The sequence below is a fragment of the Spinacia oleracea genome, chromosome 5 (genome assembly GCF_020520425.1).
Source record: "Spinacia oleracea cultivar Varoflay chromosome 5, BTI_SOV_V1, whole genome shotgun sequence".
NCBI lineage: Eukaryota > Viridiplantae > Streptophyta > Magnoliopsida > Caryophyllales > Amaranthaceae > Spinacia > Spinacia oleracea.
The window spans coordinates 27,002,624-27,021,187 of record NC_079491.1 but is presented as its reverse complement, the minus strand read 5'-3'; the positions used below and the strand labels follow the sequence as shown (position 1 = coordinate 27,021,187).

At 37.2% G+C, this 18,564-nt stretch overlaps 1 protein-coding gene across 2 annotated transcripts; it reads right to left on the bottom strand.

The window, feature by feature from the left end:
* Positions 1-664: 664 nt before the first annotated feature.
* LOC110785144 (uncharacterized) lies at positions 665-17,719 on the bottom strand. Of its 2 annotated transcripts, XM_021989589.2 has the most exons (10): positions 17,486-17,719; positions 17,326-17,388; positions 17,167-17,222; positions 14,317-14,410; positions 13,565-13,625; positions 8,330-8,411; positions 1,911-1,966; positions 1,201-1,264; positions 1,016-1,115; positions 665-921 (listed from the first exon to the last, which is right to left on the bottom strand). In XM_021989589.2, exons 1-9 carry the CDS (start codon positions 17,612-17,614, stop codon positions 1,055-1,057), a joined length of 666 nt encoding a protein of 221 aa, XP_021845281.1. In that variant the 5' UTR covers positions 17,615-17,719; the 3' UTR covers positions 665-921; positions 1,016-1,054. The 2 variants fall into 2 exon arrangements, with proteins under 2 accessions (XP_021845281.1, XP_021845280.1); XM_021989588.2 differs by having other exon boundaries at positions 665-1,115; positions 17,486-17,718.
* Positions 17,720-18,564: the final 845 nt, after the last annotated feature.

The following is an 18,564-nucleotide window of genomic DNA, read 5'->3' as shown; positions in this document are numbered from 1 at the left end:
GCCCTGCAAGCACCAAACGTCAATAGTATGATTGTATCGCATAGGAACTCTTACAATTATCGAAGTATTTATTTTTTGACTACTCTTATTAATTTTGTATGTTAGCAAACTTTAATTTTCTCGTATTATCCTTATTGATAGCCTTAACTAAGAATTTCAAAGCAAGGCTATCAATAAGTTGGTTGATAGTCATGGTAAACTCAATTTCTTTCAAATAACCGCCGATCAAACACGGCCTAATATTCTGAGGGGTACTATGCTTAGTGTCGTAAAATTGTCAATTCAAAATAAAATCATCAACCCACACTTTTCTACCTAGAACCCATGCACTCATCAACTCATCAAGTATTCAAGACTCCTAGAAATAAAACTCCAAGAAACAAAATTAAGCCAAGCGATACACTATTTTTATCATATACTACTACCTCCGTCCCTTAATACTCGACCTGTTTTGACTTTTTACACTATTTACATAATTCACTTTGACACTATTTTATTTCTAGTATATGAAAACAAATGTTAGTATATAATATATTATTGGCTTCATCTTAATATATATTTTTAAAATATTAATATTTTTATAAGTTTTTATAATATGTAGTTAAAGAAATTGGTGGGCAAAATTGTGCATTGGCAAGCATGCCCGGTCAAAACAGGTCGAGTATTAAGGGATAGATGGAATGTTAGATTTCCAGAATAATTATCAATATCAGAAAATACATATAATGCCACTGATTACCATATTATAATACACTTTCTCCAATTTCTGAAAACAACCGACAGAGGCTGAACTCAAATTTCTGAAAGTTCCTAACAGAGGCTGACAAGTTCGTTAAGTACTTAACTGCAGCACTACCAGGACCACGACAAGGCTCCCTCTCTCTTCTTCTTTGGAGGGAGGGGTGGGGGGTGGGGTCTCATCTGAAGTTAGGTATACAAAATCTATGTCAGTTCCTATACGTAGAAAACCCTGTATGAAGTGATGCAGTTGTTTGAGCGAGCGAGCATGCATTACCATGAAAATGCCAGGCCATAAGACAGCTAAGAAGTTGCATTATTCGACCTTCCCCACTCCGCCTGCCATATTATTCTCTGCAACAGATTCTCTCACAAACCTGTTAACAAATACCAAACTAGTATCATGAGGATGCCATCTGAGAAATGATGTTTAAATTTCAGAATATTGAGAAGATACTGTACCTTGCTATCTTCTCTTTAGAAGATTGCAGAATATAGATGGACAAAATGACGGATAGCAGAAGACCTGTTAGCAAGCACCAAAACTCACTATTATGATTGTACACACATTCTGAATTTAGAATGTTTTAACTTTGTAGTTTATACTCTAATCGTATTATTCTCATATACCCTTTACTAAAAATTTCAAAGATAAACTAATTGGTATGGTAGATATGAAATTATTCAAACAACAGGGGATAATTATAGTTGATTTCTTAGTTACACATAACAACATCCTAGCATTTAGGGAGAGGAAGGGTTCTAATTTGAAGTGTCAAACAGACAAATTGCCAAATCACTGCATATAATGCAGAAAATTCACTCAAAATAAAAAAAGTGTAAGAGCTCATACAAAGGATGCATGTTCCCTCAACTAAATATAAAAGAAACTCAATCCATTCTACAACGGCATGAAGGAGACTTTGACATCTCTTATTAGATTAGATTTGCTGAAAGAGTTCACTAACCATCCCCTCAGAAATGCTACTTTACAAACAGCTTGCTGAAGTTAGGTTGGATATATAGCCCCGCAATGTTTGACCTTTAATGTTCTTTTTTTTTGTTGAATTGTTCTAGTTAAAGGATTGTGCACTGGACTTTTTGCTCCATACTTAAGAATCGCATAAAAAAAATAAAAAATAAAAACGTCATCAGAATTACGCGATAGTTACCTGATCCAAAGAGGACAAAGAATCCCGAACTGACATCTATCTCAGAGACCTCCTCCCTGCAATGCCATCACAGAATCAATCAAGAAAGGAATTTCAAGACGAATTGGAGCACCTAACATTAAGCTAAACAAATTAGACTATCTATAATCATCATTATCATTATCATTATCAGTACCCCGTTGCCTCAAAGAGGCTCCCGCAAGAAGCGGGGATGGGGGGGTCGGGTGTACGCAACCTTACCACTGCACTTGCAGATAGGTTGTTTCCAATTGACCCAAAAGCGATAACGGGACGACCATCTTCTACTTCATGGAAAGGAAGCGCAGAGGTTTTAAGAGCCATTTTGATTTAGTCCATTACATCCCACAACCAAAAGAACAAATGAATCTTTTGCTCCATCAGAAATGGACATATTAGACTATCTAGAATAACATTTCAAAATCACAGGAGAAACAAATAGTATGATAAGACCAAATAACAAACAATCACCAGAACTGAAAAGATAAAGAAAAAGTAACAAGAAAAGATAAAGGGTCTACTACGGGCTCACACTGCATACCATGTAGGTTAGCCATCCAATGATAGAATAAAGCCACTGCTGAATCAGAGAACTGCGCTTTATACAATTCGGATAGAGATTTCCAGCCTATATTATTGAAGTTATCAGCAGTAAGTTTCATCACACGACATGATGGCAACATCAAACTGCGGAAAAGGGAAAATTGGAAAAGAGTTTGACTTATTGGCTGCAAGTCTTCTTGGTTTTGATTTCTGATGACCTTTCTAGTTATCCAGAAATTCAGATTACAAACATTATCAACAAATCTCTGAAGATCGAAGACAAAAAGAAAAATCCGTGGAGACAGTTCTGTAGGGAATATTCTTGTACTCAAAGAGGGAAAAGCTCCTAGTCCCTAATGGATATAACACCTCTTCTTTAAAGGGGCAGTGATAGGAGTAGATGTATTTGGTGCTGTTGTTTCCTTTTTCTACTCCGACAATTCGCTTGGGAGGTTTGCAGTGAAAGGAATTAATGAAAATGACAGAAGCTCATGGTTTGAGATTATCATATTATAAAATGCCTTTGCCGTTGTTTCCTTTTTCTAAGCGACACTTGCATAAAGCTCACAGTTTCGGATTATCATATCATACAATTTTAAAAACGAGGGGACAGAACCACAACTCCGCTTGTGAGTATCGCGTATGCGGCATTCACTGCCGGTCCCAAGCCCGGATAAAGGAGGAGGGTTGCGGTAGGTTGATGGCGGCCGGGTAAAATTAAGTCACATCATGATATGAATCGACAATTGAATATCGTGGGGGTGTCCCCTTCTCAAAGCGTGGGGCTACACCTCTTAAGCCCGGGTGTAGTGGAAAATATGCAAGGGTTGCTAGGTCGTCGTCCGGAATCGGCGCGCCACCCGAGGGTGGTGTTAACTATCCAAGGTTTAATGGTAAGGGTAGGGGTAAGGGTAGTAGGATGCGTTTTGGGACTTGGAACATTGGCTCTTTGACAGGGAGATCATTCGAATTAGTAGAGATTATGAGAAGGAGGAGAATTAACATTTTATGTTTGCAGGATACCAAGTGGGTTGGAAACAAGCAATGTATAAAAAGGCTCAAGGCGCAACAAGGTGATTTGGAGTTCCCAGCGCCTTAGGCGCGCCTCATTGAAGTGAGGCGCCCTAATAAAAACTAAAAAAAAAAGTGAAAAAATGGTGTGTGCCTTGGTAGGTGCGCCTTTTTGCGCTTCAAAGTGCGCCTTTTTGCGCCTTGGTGCGCCTCATCGAAATCGTCTCGCCCAGACAATAAAAGGCGATGGCTCCAATCGCCTTGCGCCTCAGAGCCTAGGCGCGCCTTTTTATACACTGGAAACAAGGCAAGAGAAATAGCTCCATGGGGTTATAAGCTTTGGTATACCGGAAAAACTAGGGGTAGGAATGGGGTATGTATTTTTAGAATATATTGATGATGTAGTGGGCGTGTCTCGAAAGAGTGATCGAATTATGAGTATTAAGCTTGCGATAGAGGATGAAGTTGTAACTATTGTGAGTGCCTATGCACCACAATCAGGACTAAATGCTTCAACTAGACAAGAATTTTGGGAGGATCCGAAAGAAGTGGTGCAACGTGTCCCTAGAAGTGAGAAATTGATCATTGGTTGGGATCTCAACGGACATGTAGGCTTGAGTCACAATGAATTTGAAAGCATTCATGGTGGTTTTGGGTATGGGGATCGGAATGAAGCGGGAAATGTTATTTTGGATTTTGCATTGGCATATGGCTTGGGTATAATGAACACTTGGTTTGAGAAAAGACACTCTCACCTAGTAGCCTATAGGAGTGGAGGTAATACAAGTCAAATCGACTTCTTTTTAGTAAGGATTGCTTTTAGACAGTGCTATACCAATTGTAAGGTGATTCCGGGTGAGAGTACATCAACCCAACATAGACTTGTGGTACTTGATTTTCGAGGTAGAAATTATATAAGGAGGAGAAGACCAATAGTGGAGCCTAGGATCAAGTGGTGGAAACTTCAAGGGGGGCAACAACTAAAATTCGTGGAAAAGTTGGCAAGTGAAGGTATTTGGGCCGGTGATATGGATTTGGATATAGACTCATTATGGACAAGAATGGAGCACACCATAAAGGGAGTGGCGAAAGAGGTCCTAGGGCAATCTAAAGGAATCAAGCCAAGTAAGGACACATCTTGGTGGAACGAAATTGTGCAACAAGCTATAAAGAGCAAACGGGAATGTTATAAATAGTTGGGAAAATGTAGAAGTGATAAGAACTACGAGAAGTACAAGGAGGCTAAAAGGGAAGCAAAGAAGACTGTAAGAGAGGCTAGAGCAAAGGTGAATCAGGATCTTTACGCAAAATTGGATACTAAAGAAGGGGAAAAGGACATCTATAGACTTGCTTGAATGAGAGATAAAAAAACGCGAGACATCGAGAGGATTAAATGTGTGAAAGATGTTGATCAAAAAGTTTTGGTGGGAGATAAGGAAAGCAAAGATAGATGGAGGTTCTACTTTGATAACTTGTTCAACGGGGATCAAGGGCGCTATATTGGAGATACAAATATCACTTGGGATATGGTTAACCTAGAATTTATGCGAAGAATTCAAAAGAGATAAGTCGAAATGTCATTGAAAAAGATGGGACGCAAGAGGGCAGTGGGGCCCGATGGTATACCTATCGAAGTCTGGAGATGCTTGGGAGAGAGAGGGGTTGTATGGTTAACAACTCTTTTCAACAAGATTTGGAGAAGTAATAGGATGCCATTAGAGTGGAGGAAAAGTACTATCATCCTTTTGTACAAGAATAAGGATGATGTCCACGAGGAATCAAACTAAAGAGTCATACTATGAAACTTCAGGAGCGGATTATTGAGCAAAGATTAAGGAGAACTGTGAAGATTTGGAAGAACCAGTTTTATGCCTGGGAGATCAACTATGGAGGTCATAGAGAATTATAAGGCAACTAATAGAGAATTATCATGATAAGAAGAAGGATTTACATATGGTTTTCATTGATTTGGAGAAAGCGTATTATACGGTACCAAGGGAAATTCTTTGGTGGGTATTATTGAGTAGGAAAGGAATTCCGAGGAAGTATATTGATATCATCAAGGACATGTATGAGGGAGTTAGCACGAGTGTGAGAACTAGTGTTGGTAAGACCGAAGAATTCCCCATTACGATTGGAGTGCATCAAGGTTCCGCACTTAGCCCGTTTCTTTTTGCTATAGTCATGGACGAATTGACAAGGTCAATTCAAGATGGTATACCCTGGTGCATGATGTTTGCAGATGATATTGTGTTGATTGATGAAATAAAAGGAGTGGAAAGTAAGTTGGAGTTATGGAGACAAACTTTAGAATCTCGGGGTTTTAGCCTGAGTAGAAAAAAGACAGAATATATGGAGTGTTAGTCTAGTGGAGTCCAAGACAGAGAGACAGGGACGTTTACCTTAGATGGGAAAATTGTCCAAGGCTCTGAAATGTTCCGTTATTTAGGATCTATTATCCAAAAGGATGGGGAATTGGATGGCGATGTGGCTCATAGAATCAAAGCAGGTTGGTTGAAGTGGAAAAGTGCCACGGGGTTCCTATGTGATCCAGGCATTCCCCAAAGATTGAAGGGAAAATTTTACAGCACGACAATTCGACCGGCGTTGTTATACGACACGGAATGCTGTCAGTGAAACATTGTCACGTGCATAAGATAAATGTGACGGAGATGCGCATGTTACGTTGGATGTGTGGGCATACAAGAAAGGATTGTTTGAGGAATGAGATTATTAGGAAGAAAGTAGGGGTTGCACCGATTGAGTTTAAGATGCTGGAAAATCGTTTAAGATGGTTTGGACATGTAAGCAGAAGATCAAGTGATGCCCCGGTTAGGAGGCTAGAAGGGTGGCAAAGTGATAGAATTGCAAGGGGTAGGGGAAGACCTAAGAAAACTTGGAGGAAGGTGATTGAGCACGATATGAGCCTTCTTGGGATTGAGGAAAATATGGCGTTGGATATGATAGAGTGGAGGGAGAGAATATACATTGATAACTTCATTTGACTTACACAGCTTCCATTTTGACTCTTATTACTTTTACTTCTTGCGTTTTTTTTTTTAACATGCTATTTTCAAATTGGTGTAAGATTTGACAAAACAATTCCTGCTGGTGTTGATCTTGGAAACTTGTGTGAACAAGATCATGGGTTCTTTTGCAATATCCATGACTTGCGTTTGGAGAACCCCGGCATGGAGGACCTCGACAAATTATTGATCAATACCCTATTTGAGGTTCTCTCTCTGTAATATACGATTGCATTACTGTGATTTAGTTTCCTAGACAACGCTTATGAGTGTGGTGGATGGGGCATGAGTTTAGTGTGTTTTCATTATCAACATCAGCAACTTTATCTAATAAGATAGAGGGACATTTTAAAATAGAGGACGATTTTTCCGCAAAAATGTAAAAGAATCTGTAAAAAATTTCTAGTTTGTACGTCTCTTTTGTTCCCATACTCCTCACAAGCGATAACTTTGTCCTCTAGCTTCTGGTTTGAGTTCTTCTATTGAGCATCTAGTATGGATGAGGCCAATCTTCATAGAAAAGGATCCAACTACTTTTTGTGATTCCGATGATAAGAGAAATTATGAAGGTTGTTTGTGCTTATTCAATTTCTAGATTCTATACCATAATCAAAGTTTCCGATAGATCCAAAAATTCATTTGTTCTTTTGGCTGTGGGATGTAAGGGACTAAATCAAAATGGCTCTTAACCTCTTCGCTTCCTTTCCATGAAGTAGAAGATGTTCGTTCCGTTGTCGTCCCGTTATCGCTTTTGGGTCAACCGGAAACAATCTCTCTGCAATTGCGGGGTAAGGTTGCGTACACCCGACCCCCCCTTACCCCGCTTCTTACGGGAGCCTTTTTGAGGCAATGGGGTAATGACAATGAATGAATGAATGAATATGCTATTTTGAAATGTACTTATTTTACTTATTATTTATTTTAAACTTTACTTATTTTTATTATCCCTTATAATATTTTTTCGGTAATATATATATATATATATATATATATATATATATATATATATATATATATATATATATATACATTTTCCTCTTATCTTACTTTCATTAATTCCACTTTCTCCCTCTTCCTTGTTTACTTTTTAACTTCCCGCTCCTTTCTTGTTTGATTGGTGACAATGATGATCTCCTACGACGATTCATGTTAGCCGACCCCAAAACATTTTGGGACTAAGGCTATGTTGTTGTTGTTGTTGTTGTTGTTGAGGGGACAGAACCACACTGCTGCTGCAAAAATTCTCAAGAAGCCTGGTAAATTGATCTTCATTGATCACTATCACAAACAACCTTTCTCCTAATGACAACATTCTGCTATCAACAGTTGCCAAAGAATTATATGAGGATTTCCCGGTCGTATCTGTGCCATCAGAGTGGACTTAGTGAAAGCCTGAATTCTAAGTTGTAACGAAACTAACAATTGGGTCTTCATATATTCTGTAATCTTCCTCAGAGGATAATCTAGTACAGAAGGCGCACACTTCTAACATAACAAAGGCACACTGATATTCATTTATAAGAGATCAAAGTACCTAGTTACAGTATACACAGAAAAAATGGTGGAAAATACTTCAAAAGAACTGTGTCCAAGGATGTGTTATAAAAATACTCTAAAATTTTATGGATAAGAGATCAAATATGCAAAATCACAAACCTAAGGAGCGAACTAACATATTAACCAAAAGATCCGTAGGAAAGGTTTGGCAAGCTTCTGAAACTTCCAAGCATGTGCAAATAAACATAAGAATTCAAACAAAAGGGAGAAAAATGGAAACTTGGATGGAGAAATGAATTTGCTAAGTTCAGCGCCGATACTAACCAAGTATATCTCACAAGCACATGTTTTGGCCAATGTTGGGGATCCCAGAATTGTTTACGTATGTCTGGATGAATTTCAACATCTGCAGGGAGAAAAAAGGGGACAGAGATGTAAAACATCAGCAAAAACCTGCAAAACCCTGTGGCTCCCATTCCTACCTCTAGCTAGCATGCATATGTTACTATAATAAGAATGCTGTGTAACATCACTATGACAATTCATTATTCTAGACTCTGAGACGTCACTAGATGTACCAATCAGAGATACGAGATAACATATGGTTTGTGTCATAAAGGTGGTTGTCAAGGACTGTTCCAAAATCCAAACAAACTGTGTTCTGAGGCTTTATGTTCTCAAATACAATACGAAGTACTCCGTACATTTTTTGTTGTTGACATACAATACGAAGTACATAATTCTACGTGGTTGGCGACAATGTAGGAAGATTTGCTTCATGCTCTGGGAGACAACAGAGAGCGCATTGCCAATTTTATTTGCAATGTTTTCGAAAGAACAAGCACACCGAAGCACAATCATAGGAGAATCAGATTAAATCTCATACAGATTCCTGTTCTTTTAAGATAGCAAATTCGAAAATTTTCTACAGATCAACGAAAAGTTTGTCGAAGTTATTTGGATTATGACAAAACAAACACGATATGACCAGATAAAAGATACTCGGGCAGAACAGCAAACAATAAACAAAGAAAGAGAAACAAGAAAAAGATGAGACAACACAAGTGTCTGAATAGGAACGTAGCTTTTTCACATTCTTTTCTCTCTTGCATAGTTTGTCTTACTTTTATGAAGGATCAATATTAGATTTCTTTTCTAACTCTTTAGCGAGGGTGCTAATGTTTTTTGGGATGCTTCGGAATACAAGAGCCAAGAGAATGGCAGGGAGATAGTCTACTTACCTGCATTCTTCAAACTAATGAGACATTCCGAATTTTTATTTTCACCAACATAGATAATTTGTTTTGCTGTTAACTTTTCTTAATTCTCTGGCAAGCATTTTATATGAACTGCAAAATTTCATCCCTGTCCTTTAGCAATAACAGTGTTTTAGAGGTCATAGTTCTCAATGATTCCTCTTTTAGGACATACATCCTCTTGATCACTCCATTCCAAAAAGAAAGCCGGATCCAACTGAAACCACCAAAGCCATTCTCTGCCCACAAAATGGTTGTACACACCAGAGTCCCAAAACCAAAACCCAAACCCCCTCCTCCTTAGTCCTTAATCCTTATACCTACAAATAAGTCCGCTCACAAGATGATATTCACCACAAACAGACAGTATATTTTACATCAAATAATCCACAACTTGACATAATACAAGGATGCTAGACAAGAAACTAAACCCCCTAAGAAAAATAAGCAATTCATAAAATCTGCGTTCGGAATAATATCCCTCCCCCCCTATCACCATTTATCACCTTATTATCTATTGAAGTTGCATTTAAAAATTGCATACCTCTAAATATCCGTTAACTAGACAGCAATTGGACCAAAATCTTATAAGCTTTCAAAATTGAGGCTTATATGCCTACCCACAAAAATATGTTCATTTCCTAGTAACAAGATTATATAAGGTTGAGCTTGTAATCTTAAATCCTATATTCCTATTCTTATTCATAAAACAGATATCATCCTTCAACTCTGTAAAGAATACTATTGCGTAAGGTCAAGACACATTTATCTTGCTATCAAAAACAACATTCATCATCTCCTTCTGAAAAGCCTCTATCTCTTTCCATTCCTACTACCCTAAGGTAGGGCTCCAAGTCATAACCTCTTAATATATGCCAAAAAGCAACCTCTTCCAACAAAAAAATCTCACATAAATAGGTGATTTGACTACATTTGCCTCTAGCATCAAAGTCAAGTAGTCAACCTATCATCTTCTCAATTTGTCAACCAAGTCAACAGAGGTTGATTACAGAAACTTAATCGTCGAAAAATATATGATGACAGCTTCTCAACTGAGTCCATTTCTCTATCATCTTTTGTTGAACGCTTCTTCTTCTCAGTTCCCATCAGAACTACCTGAGTACCTGACAGGAAATCCACCCCATTCCCTGACAAAGCAGAACACTCCTTAGTCCTTACTGCCACCCCTTTTTAGCCTCCTTATGCCTATTACCCTTATGGAAGAAGTTTTCTCTCCATAACCCAACAATGATGACCTACTGCATCTCCAATCATTGATGAGCATGTTACGGATTGTAACAGTAATAGAAATAAGGCTATACTTAGCCATGGATGTGAATAGAAAACCCAAGTCTTTTGTGTCAGATATCATCTAACACTTCGAGTGTTTTTAGGTTGAGTCTAATCTGAGTAATCCCCTTCCACTTGGTGATGATCTGTATCCTAGCCTCCTAGGCTTCTTCTATATATATATATACACATCATGCTGTCACTAGTTCCTCTAAATACTCTTAGGTAGTGTTTGGTAATTTGGAATTCATTTGAATTACTTGATTTCAAATGTGAAAATTGAAAATCAGAAATTGAATTCCAAATTAAGTGTTTGGTAATTCGAAACGCTGGTAATTTGAATTCCGGAAATTCAATTCCACCATAGTGTTTGGGAAATAAGTGGTATTTCAACTCATGCCTTTTTCAATTAATGCTTTTTTTGAACTGTTTATTTCAACTTATAAAAAGGAAGTATGAAAAGTTAAATCCACAATCATGCTGCCAACAAAAATGATAATATTTTTCAACCTTCGAATATGATCTTTACCAACTATAATTCGGCATTAATCAAAACTAATGATTTCGAATTCAGCCAGTGAAGATCAAGAGTGGTTTGAGCTCATCTGGGAAGCTCATATCTTTTGGGAACTCGAGCTCCGATATAATTAAAATTAAACAAGGCCTAATCTTACTCAAAAGTTGAATAGCCGCCGCAGTACCAAGCTAAAGAGGGTATGTTCATCAACTTCTTCAAACAAACATGCCGCTGCCGAAAGGAAGTGTAGGGAGAAGATGACTCAAGGCTTTATTGCTCTCGCTGCCCTAATTCTCGGTATCAATAAGGTACACAACTACACATACTCTATTACTGTATCATCTCCAAGCCCAAGCCCAAGCCGCCGCCGGAAGATTTGTTACCGGACTATGGCAAGCATGAGTCTGAATTTGTCTTCCTTTTAGTATTCCTACGATCCAGACTCATCAGCTTCAACTTTGCGAGAACAGAAATCAGCGATTTCCTCGAGGTTGATGAAGCCATCGCCATTGGAATCCATCTCCAACATCATCTGATCAACTTCTCTTGGCTACGTTTCCGACCGAGGGAAGATGACATCAAACAGGTCAAAGGTTATCAATGGCGCTTAGACAATTTGGGTAGCAGGGAAGAGAAAAAGGAGAGAGAAGAAATCATCCTTGTTTTTGGGATTTCAAAAGACAACAGTTAAAGATGGATTTCAAACGACAAATGCTGGACTTATTTTACCTAGGATTGGATTTGGGCCAATTCCAAATCAAAATCCTTTTATTTCCCAAACCAGGTATTTGGGCCAATTCCATCATTTCAAATGAAATGACAGTTTCCAAACACACCATTAAAGAAGTCCACTCTCTCTCAAACTCGTCTATTAACAAACCAACATCTTCATGACTTAGCCTCATCATCCATAGCCCCGCCTTTCTTGACCTAACATCAACAACACTTCAACAGCCCAGTACTTCAGATTCTCCTAAACATTCTCCAACTTCCTGATGCCAACCAGAGATCACACATTCGTTCCACCATTCCCCGCAATATGATGTCACTAGCTACTTTAAAATAGTCTTAAAGAAAGACCACTTTCTGTCGAACTCGTCAATTAACAAACTGACATGTCCATGACTTAGCCTCATTATTCATAGCCCCACACTCCCAAACATCAACAACAGTTGGACAGTCCAGTCCTTCAGCTTCTCCTAAACATAATACAACTCCTGATGACAACCAGACATCTCACATTAATTCCACCATTCCCCACAAAATCACTCTGTTTGAAAATGAAATATGAGATATGAACAACAGGTTTTATTCAAGTGTATACATTAGGTAACAAGTTCCTAGTTTTACATGTCAACTCACCCAGTCAGTCAGTCACCCTTAAAATGCTATCTTTATCTGGATATAATCTCCTGGTACACGCCATCCCAATATACAGTCAGTTGAAATCAACAAGTGTTTGTCAAGCAATTTTGGCAAGAATTAGTCACATTTAGCATTTCATAAATCAACTTCCTACCACATTTTATTGACAGGAATTTAACGTTTGTGACTTGGTCAACAGGCCTTCAAAATCCTCAAACAATGCATGATACTGTAAGTCCCCTTAACAGGACTCTAAAATAACCCTTGGAAAAATGATGGTGAAACGGTAACAAAGTCACCATGACATCACTGAAAGCAGAATTGTACATAGGCAAACTATCTCTTTGTAAAAAAGAATTAAGAGAAGGCTATAAAATAACAGTTCACAAGCAAAGAAAAGAATGAAGAATCAGGCTAGTAATTACAGAGACACATAGGCTTCACCTAATGGGCCTAGCTTTAATCATAAAGGAACCATAAGACAACTGCTTGGCACCTTTGCCTATTTCTGGTGAAAAGTTAACCACAGAAAATTGGAGCCAAATAGCCCGACTGTTTCAGCGTCTTGCCCGACCAACATTGTTATTTAGTTGGCTTACTACAATGCCATACAATTTACAAAACAGATGGAAGAAATGCTCAAATGGCAGTAAAAAAAAATATGCTGAACATGTAAATTCCAATATCAAAAGAACTAATGATATAGCCGTATTTTTTTAGGGTTGAAACATTGTAACTATGGAGCAGATAAGACCACTGTTTTTTCTAAAAATATTAAAAAAAAAACACCTTGTAGCGCATCGTTTTTAACTCTGTTCATGTGAAGATTGTAGAGGAAACCATATGAGCAAGGATTAATAGAAGAATTGCTTTCCAAGGACAATGAACTTATTCAAACTACTGTAGTACTGTCTATTGAGCATCTAAGCCTGGAAAGACCAATTAATTTCAAAGTGTGAAGAAATAATAAAGTAGAAGCAATTCCTAAAGTGGGGTAAGGACCTTGCGTCCACTATAACATGTATAAGGATCTGGTGAAAATACATCATCTCCAAGTAAAATAGAGAGGCACAAACAGCTCAACACAAAGTCATATGTATAGTTGAAAGGGAGATATCAGATATGACATACAGTGGTGAGGCATATCAACAACTTTTGCAGTGATACCAAGCAAATCACCTCCTGAGTACCTCTGCACAATATATCAGAACAAAAGACAAAGATATGCTGATTAAGATAAACTTCACTTAAAAGGAACTTTGAGTAGCAACACTACTTAAGATTGGTTCTAGGTTAAATAAGAAACTTTAAATACATGTGCTCTAATAATCAGCTTGTTCATTCAATTGGCATGGAAACAAAACAACAAAAAATCTATTTAAAAAACATAAGGGGGCGTTGGGTAACGTTGCAGTTTTCTTTTATTTGAGTTTTAAACAAAAACTAAACAAAACTATGTTCGGATAATCTGTTGGGAAAATAACTTATTTGTTCCTTTTACAAATCTGCAACAGAAAGTAGGAAACAGCTAAAAGTGACAAAAGCTAAACAGAACTATTGATGCAACCACTTCGCTAGCTCTACTTCTATTTTGGGTGACCAAATACTGCATCAGGTATATGCACACATGCACTAGAACTTTAGTGCCATCAAGAAACAGTGCAAGACTAAATCAAATGTGATCACTAAGCCTTCCAGTATTTCTTCTTCTAGTTAAATAGAAGCCAAGTCATGGATTTGCAATCAATTCAGCAAACCTTATCTCTATAAATTACAAGGTATGGCTGCTGAAAGTAGACCTCCCACCTTCTCATAACTTCATAGATGGGAGCCTCATCCAAAGCACAGGGATAAAGACATTGATGTTTAGTAATCAAACTTACCAAATGCATGAGAATCATTGGAACCTCTGAACTCTTCCGATTGACGACGTAAAGCCAAGGAAGCAGAAATTTCTCTCTTCCAACTTGGAACGCTCTACAGAGAGAAAGTTGACTAGTGGCGTAAACTCCAAATTATGATAGTAAAAACAAGTTGGAACTCAATTAAAGGAAAAAAAAAAAACATTAGACTACGGAGTACAGACTGTCATATAAATTACAAGATAACCAGCAATCCCCAAAAGCAGTCTATGATCAAATCGTGCATTTTAAGCACCCAATAAAACCCCAATGCCTTATTGATGAAGATTAATAAAACCATAGTTGTAAAAGCATCTGAAGAGACAGATTCCGGACTCAAAATCTTGAGCATGTGAAGAAAGGGTGTGTGCAAGCCAAAGCGAGGAGCACATCTCCACAATTGAAGGACAGTCGTCAACTCGTCATGCATATGGACCATATGGTATTCAGGGTACATATGTGAAATTATATATTTAGTGTGAACAATCTAATTTGCAACTATGTTTAAACAGTCAAGAAGAATTTCAAGAAACAGTAATGAAGAAATTTAAAATGAGAGAGGAGACGAGGTTACCATGGGAAACCCGAGAACCGGGAGAAAAGACCCACCCTATGCACTATGGAGTAGTGTTGATAATGATTGAAGATTACAACTTACAAGAGCACTTATTGCTTAGAATTCAATGCCCTAACCAAACTCTCTCAAGAACCCTAGTTCTAAGTGTTTGTATATGTGAATTGTGTGCTCATAAGTTGTAATAAGCACGCATGTATAGTCCCGGGATACAAAGCAATTGATGATGGTCAAGATTAGACAACGTTATTTATATGAATCAACTCAATCAAGGATAGGAGAAAACAAGGGCTGCCACGCAGCGCAGAGGGTGCGCCAGCCTATAGGTTGCTGGTTTTGCCGAGGAGTTTCAAGGAAAAAATGTGAGCCTTGGGTGCGGCTTCTACAAGCAAGCTCAAGCACCAACCTTATACCCCCTTGATTGTGCTTTTCTCCACACACTTATCCTAACAACGACCTGTACAATTACTAGAGCATTTAAATAGACCATCAGCATAAGGTATGAAGGTGTACTATATAGCACATAATTAAAATGTTTGGAACATTTTCCAATTGAAACAAAATTCTAAATGCACTATTGATCAGGTTAAGTTCCAAGAGCCTCAGCTTCAGTTTTAGTGCTCCCTAATTAAATCACTATATTGAAACTGAGAGTTGAGACCCAAGAAACTAAGAAAGTAGTTGTCCAAAGGTGCCTTACAACTTAAAATTGCATATCTTATAAATCCACCATAATCCTGATGAAGAAAGAACATTCTATTATCCCATCGAATCTTGAACCAGCTATAGTCCTATAGCTTCTGATACACTGAGGTACAACTTACAAAAGTTTGATCAGGCTTCCTAGTTCCTACACAATCAAGTCTTCCCCGTCTAGCCTTGCCCCTACTAACTTGTCCATTTACCAAATCTCTGAAGTTGATGTTCTGGTTGTATTCTTTCTTTAAGCATCAGGTGGGGGTAAAGGAGGAGGCTTCTGAAGCCATTATGAGGATAGCATATAAACTAGGTAGTATCCAAACCATTCTCTTTTTTCAAATGAGTTTATTAAAAGAAACTAGGCATTAAATCACACTCTTCCAATGTAGTCAATTATTAAGAGGTTGACCATTTACATAGATTCTTTATTCTATTGCTTCAGCATAAAGACATACATGGAGATAATGTAACTTGCTTTAGTGGATATTTTTTTGATATATTAAAAGATGGGGAGTGAAAACCAAAAAGGACCAAACTATCAGAGTGATCCCAAATTCTTCCCACTTACACAAACCTCTCCAACAGTAAAGAGCTAAAAAAAATGACCAAACTAGTCGCCATTGTTTAGACAATCAAGCTAGAGTTTCACAAGACTAGAATACTAGTAATATTTTCATATCCATGGACAATTAGCCAGATTAAGGGTAAGTGACTACCTCATTTTCCATTATCAGCATTATCTAGGCACAGAAAAATCCACAACACACAAAATTTACGGCCTATAGCCTCTTCATTGTCTCTAGTTGAGAGGAATGATAAGGTCAATCAAAGCAATGTTTGATGTGATCATTGATCCATAAGAACTGTAATCCTGAAATCCCCCCCTCCCCTTTCAAACAAGGGCGCAAAAGGAAAAGAGAAAGTCAGAAGCTGAATAATATATTTTCCCAATTCAAAATATCCTGCTTTTATGAAGCGAACACGTTGCTCTGATAAATATTTAGAACTCAATTCACTGATTCGGCGTCAAACTAAACCTCAAGTACTTGCAAGAAAAAAATACACAATCTTATTTCAATCAAAAGGTCTTGCGCGCACCAGGTGTACAATAAATTTATTATACACCAAGATAACTTTAACCCTTTTTTTGGTAACTTTAACCTAGTTTTGGTTAACTTTTATATTAGTAAAAAAAATTAATAGATAAATATTTTAAAGGGTTAAATGATTAATTTTATACATTATTAGTGATTTTGAAGAAATAAGTTTTACTAAAATGAAAAAATTTATCACTTAAAAATAGATAACTTTTACATATATAAGCTTAACTTTTAAGCATTTTGAGTTAACTTTTACTCCGGTGTACAATATTTATTGTACACCCATTGTAAATAAGAATTTGTGTATTTCAATAACACAAATCGAACTCGAAAGAATCCCACTTTCTACAAAACTGATCAATAATTGGAATCGCGAAACGAATTGCGCGATAATCGAAACTTAAGAAACATAAAATTAGCTAGTAAAGAAAACATTGAAAGATGAATTAAAGGTCTTACAATTTGTAAGGATCAGCACCGGTGTATCCAGTTGGTTTCGGAACAGGCATCAAAACCTATACAACACTCAACCAAGTAAGCCACAAACTTGGGAAAAAAATCGACCATCCAAATTGTTCTTCGTAAGACAAAAAAAAACCAATCAATTAAAGAACTCACCTCTCGATTGACGCCAAAAATAGGGCAATGACGACCAACTATATCATGCCAAACAGTTCTAGACTGCAATTAAGAATCAATCACAAAATTCAATCAAAAGATAAGAAAATAGTGACAAAATACAGAAATTTTCACATAGAATAGGAGAGAGAAAACAGACGGAGTGGTATTGACCCATCCTATTCAAAGGAACGATGTCGCCAGGTCTATATGCGTCGGAAATTGACGCCATTGATAACAGCATTATTGAGATTGCAGCAAAAATTGCTGCAGCTTCATCTACTGCCATTGTTGCGATTATCAGAGCTTTACTTGGCTTCAATTCAAAGAGATCTCTCGAATTTTTGTGTGTCTCTACAATAGCAAAACTTTTACAAGTCAGTGAAGTCACTGCTCGTGTAGACTCGGATCCTGACAGTGCCAATGTCTTTTCATTTTAGGCCCAAATGACTTTAAGCCCAAATTTTCATTTGTCTTTGGCCGAAAGAACGCCATTATCCTTGGGATTATTCTTGCGTGAATCTGGTCCACAATAATATTAGTATGGACCCAAAATTAATAGTTTTCTTTAGCACCTTTTTACATTCATAGTGACCCTTAATGTTCATGTATTAACTATAATAAATTAAACATCAAAATTCTTAGGCATAGTAACCATTTTTTGAAGCATAGTAACCCTATGTTTTTAAAGCGAATTGTGACCTTAAAATTGCATTATTCAAGCACAACATGTATCAACGACACTAATTTGATATTCTTTTCATAATAATTATAATAAAATGCCAAAATAAATTAGGAACAAATTGTTCACTTTATTTTAAGGCATGATCCACAATAAATTTAGTGTGGACCAAGTCTATTTAAGAATAACATTTATCCTTGACTACGGAGTAGATCTGAACTTATTATTCTCATATGTACATCTTAGACCCTGTTTCTTTTTTGCTTAAGTGCAGTTTCATGATTTATTTCATAATTGATAATTCAGTTTAGTCCAGTTCAGTTCAGTACAGTTTAGGACCATTCAGTTAAGTTCAGTTAATTCTAGTTCAGTTTATTCAATTCAATTCAATTCAACTTATTATTATTATTACTATTATTATTATTATTATTATTATAAATCAAATGCTAACAAAATCAAAAAATTTACAAATAGTTAGTGGGAAGCCGAGATACAATCTGGGCCCCCACTCCCCTGGCTATAGCAAAGCCTATCCTAGTGAAAATGTGAGCAGCAGC

Bases quoted from the DNA above. Each gene is read 5' to 3' on its own strand.
- LOC110785144 (XM_021989589.2), bottom strand. From the start codon at position 17,614: ATGGCAGTAGATGAAGCTGCAGCAATTTTTGCTGCAATCTCAATAATG. The intron at 17,223-17,325 runs GTGAGTTCTTTA...AGTGTTGTATAG, and splicing joins TTTTTGGCGTCAATCGAGAG to GTTTTGATGCCTGTTCCGAA. The intron at 1,967-8,329 runs GTTAGTATCGGC...ATGGCATTGCAG, and splicing joins GTGCTTGTGAGATATACTTG to GGAGGAGGTCTCTGAGATAG.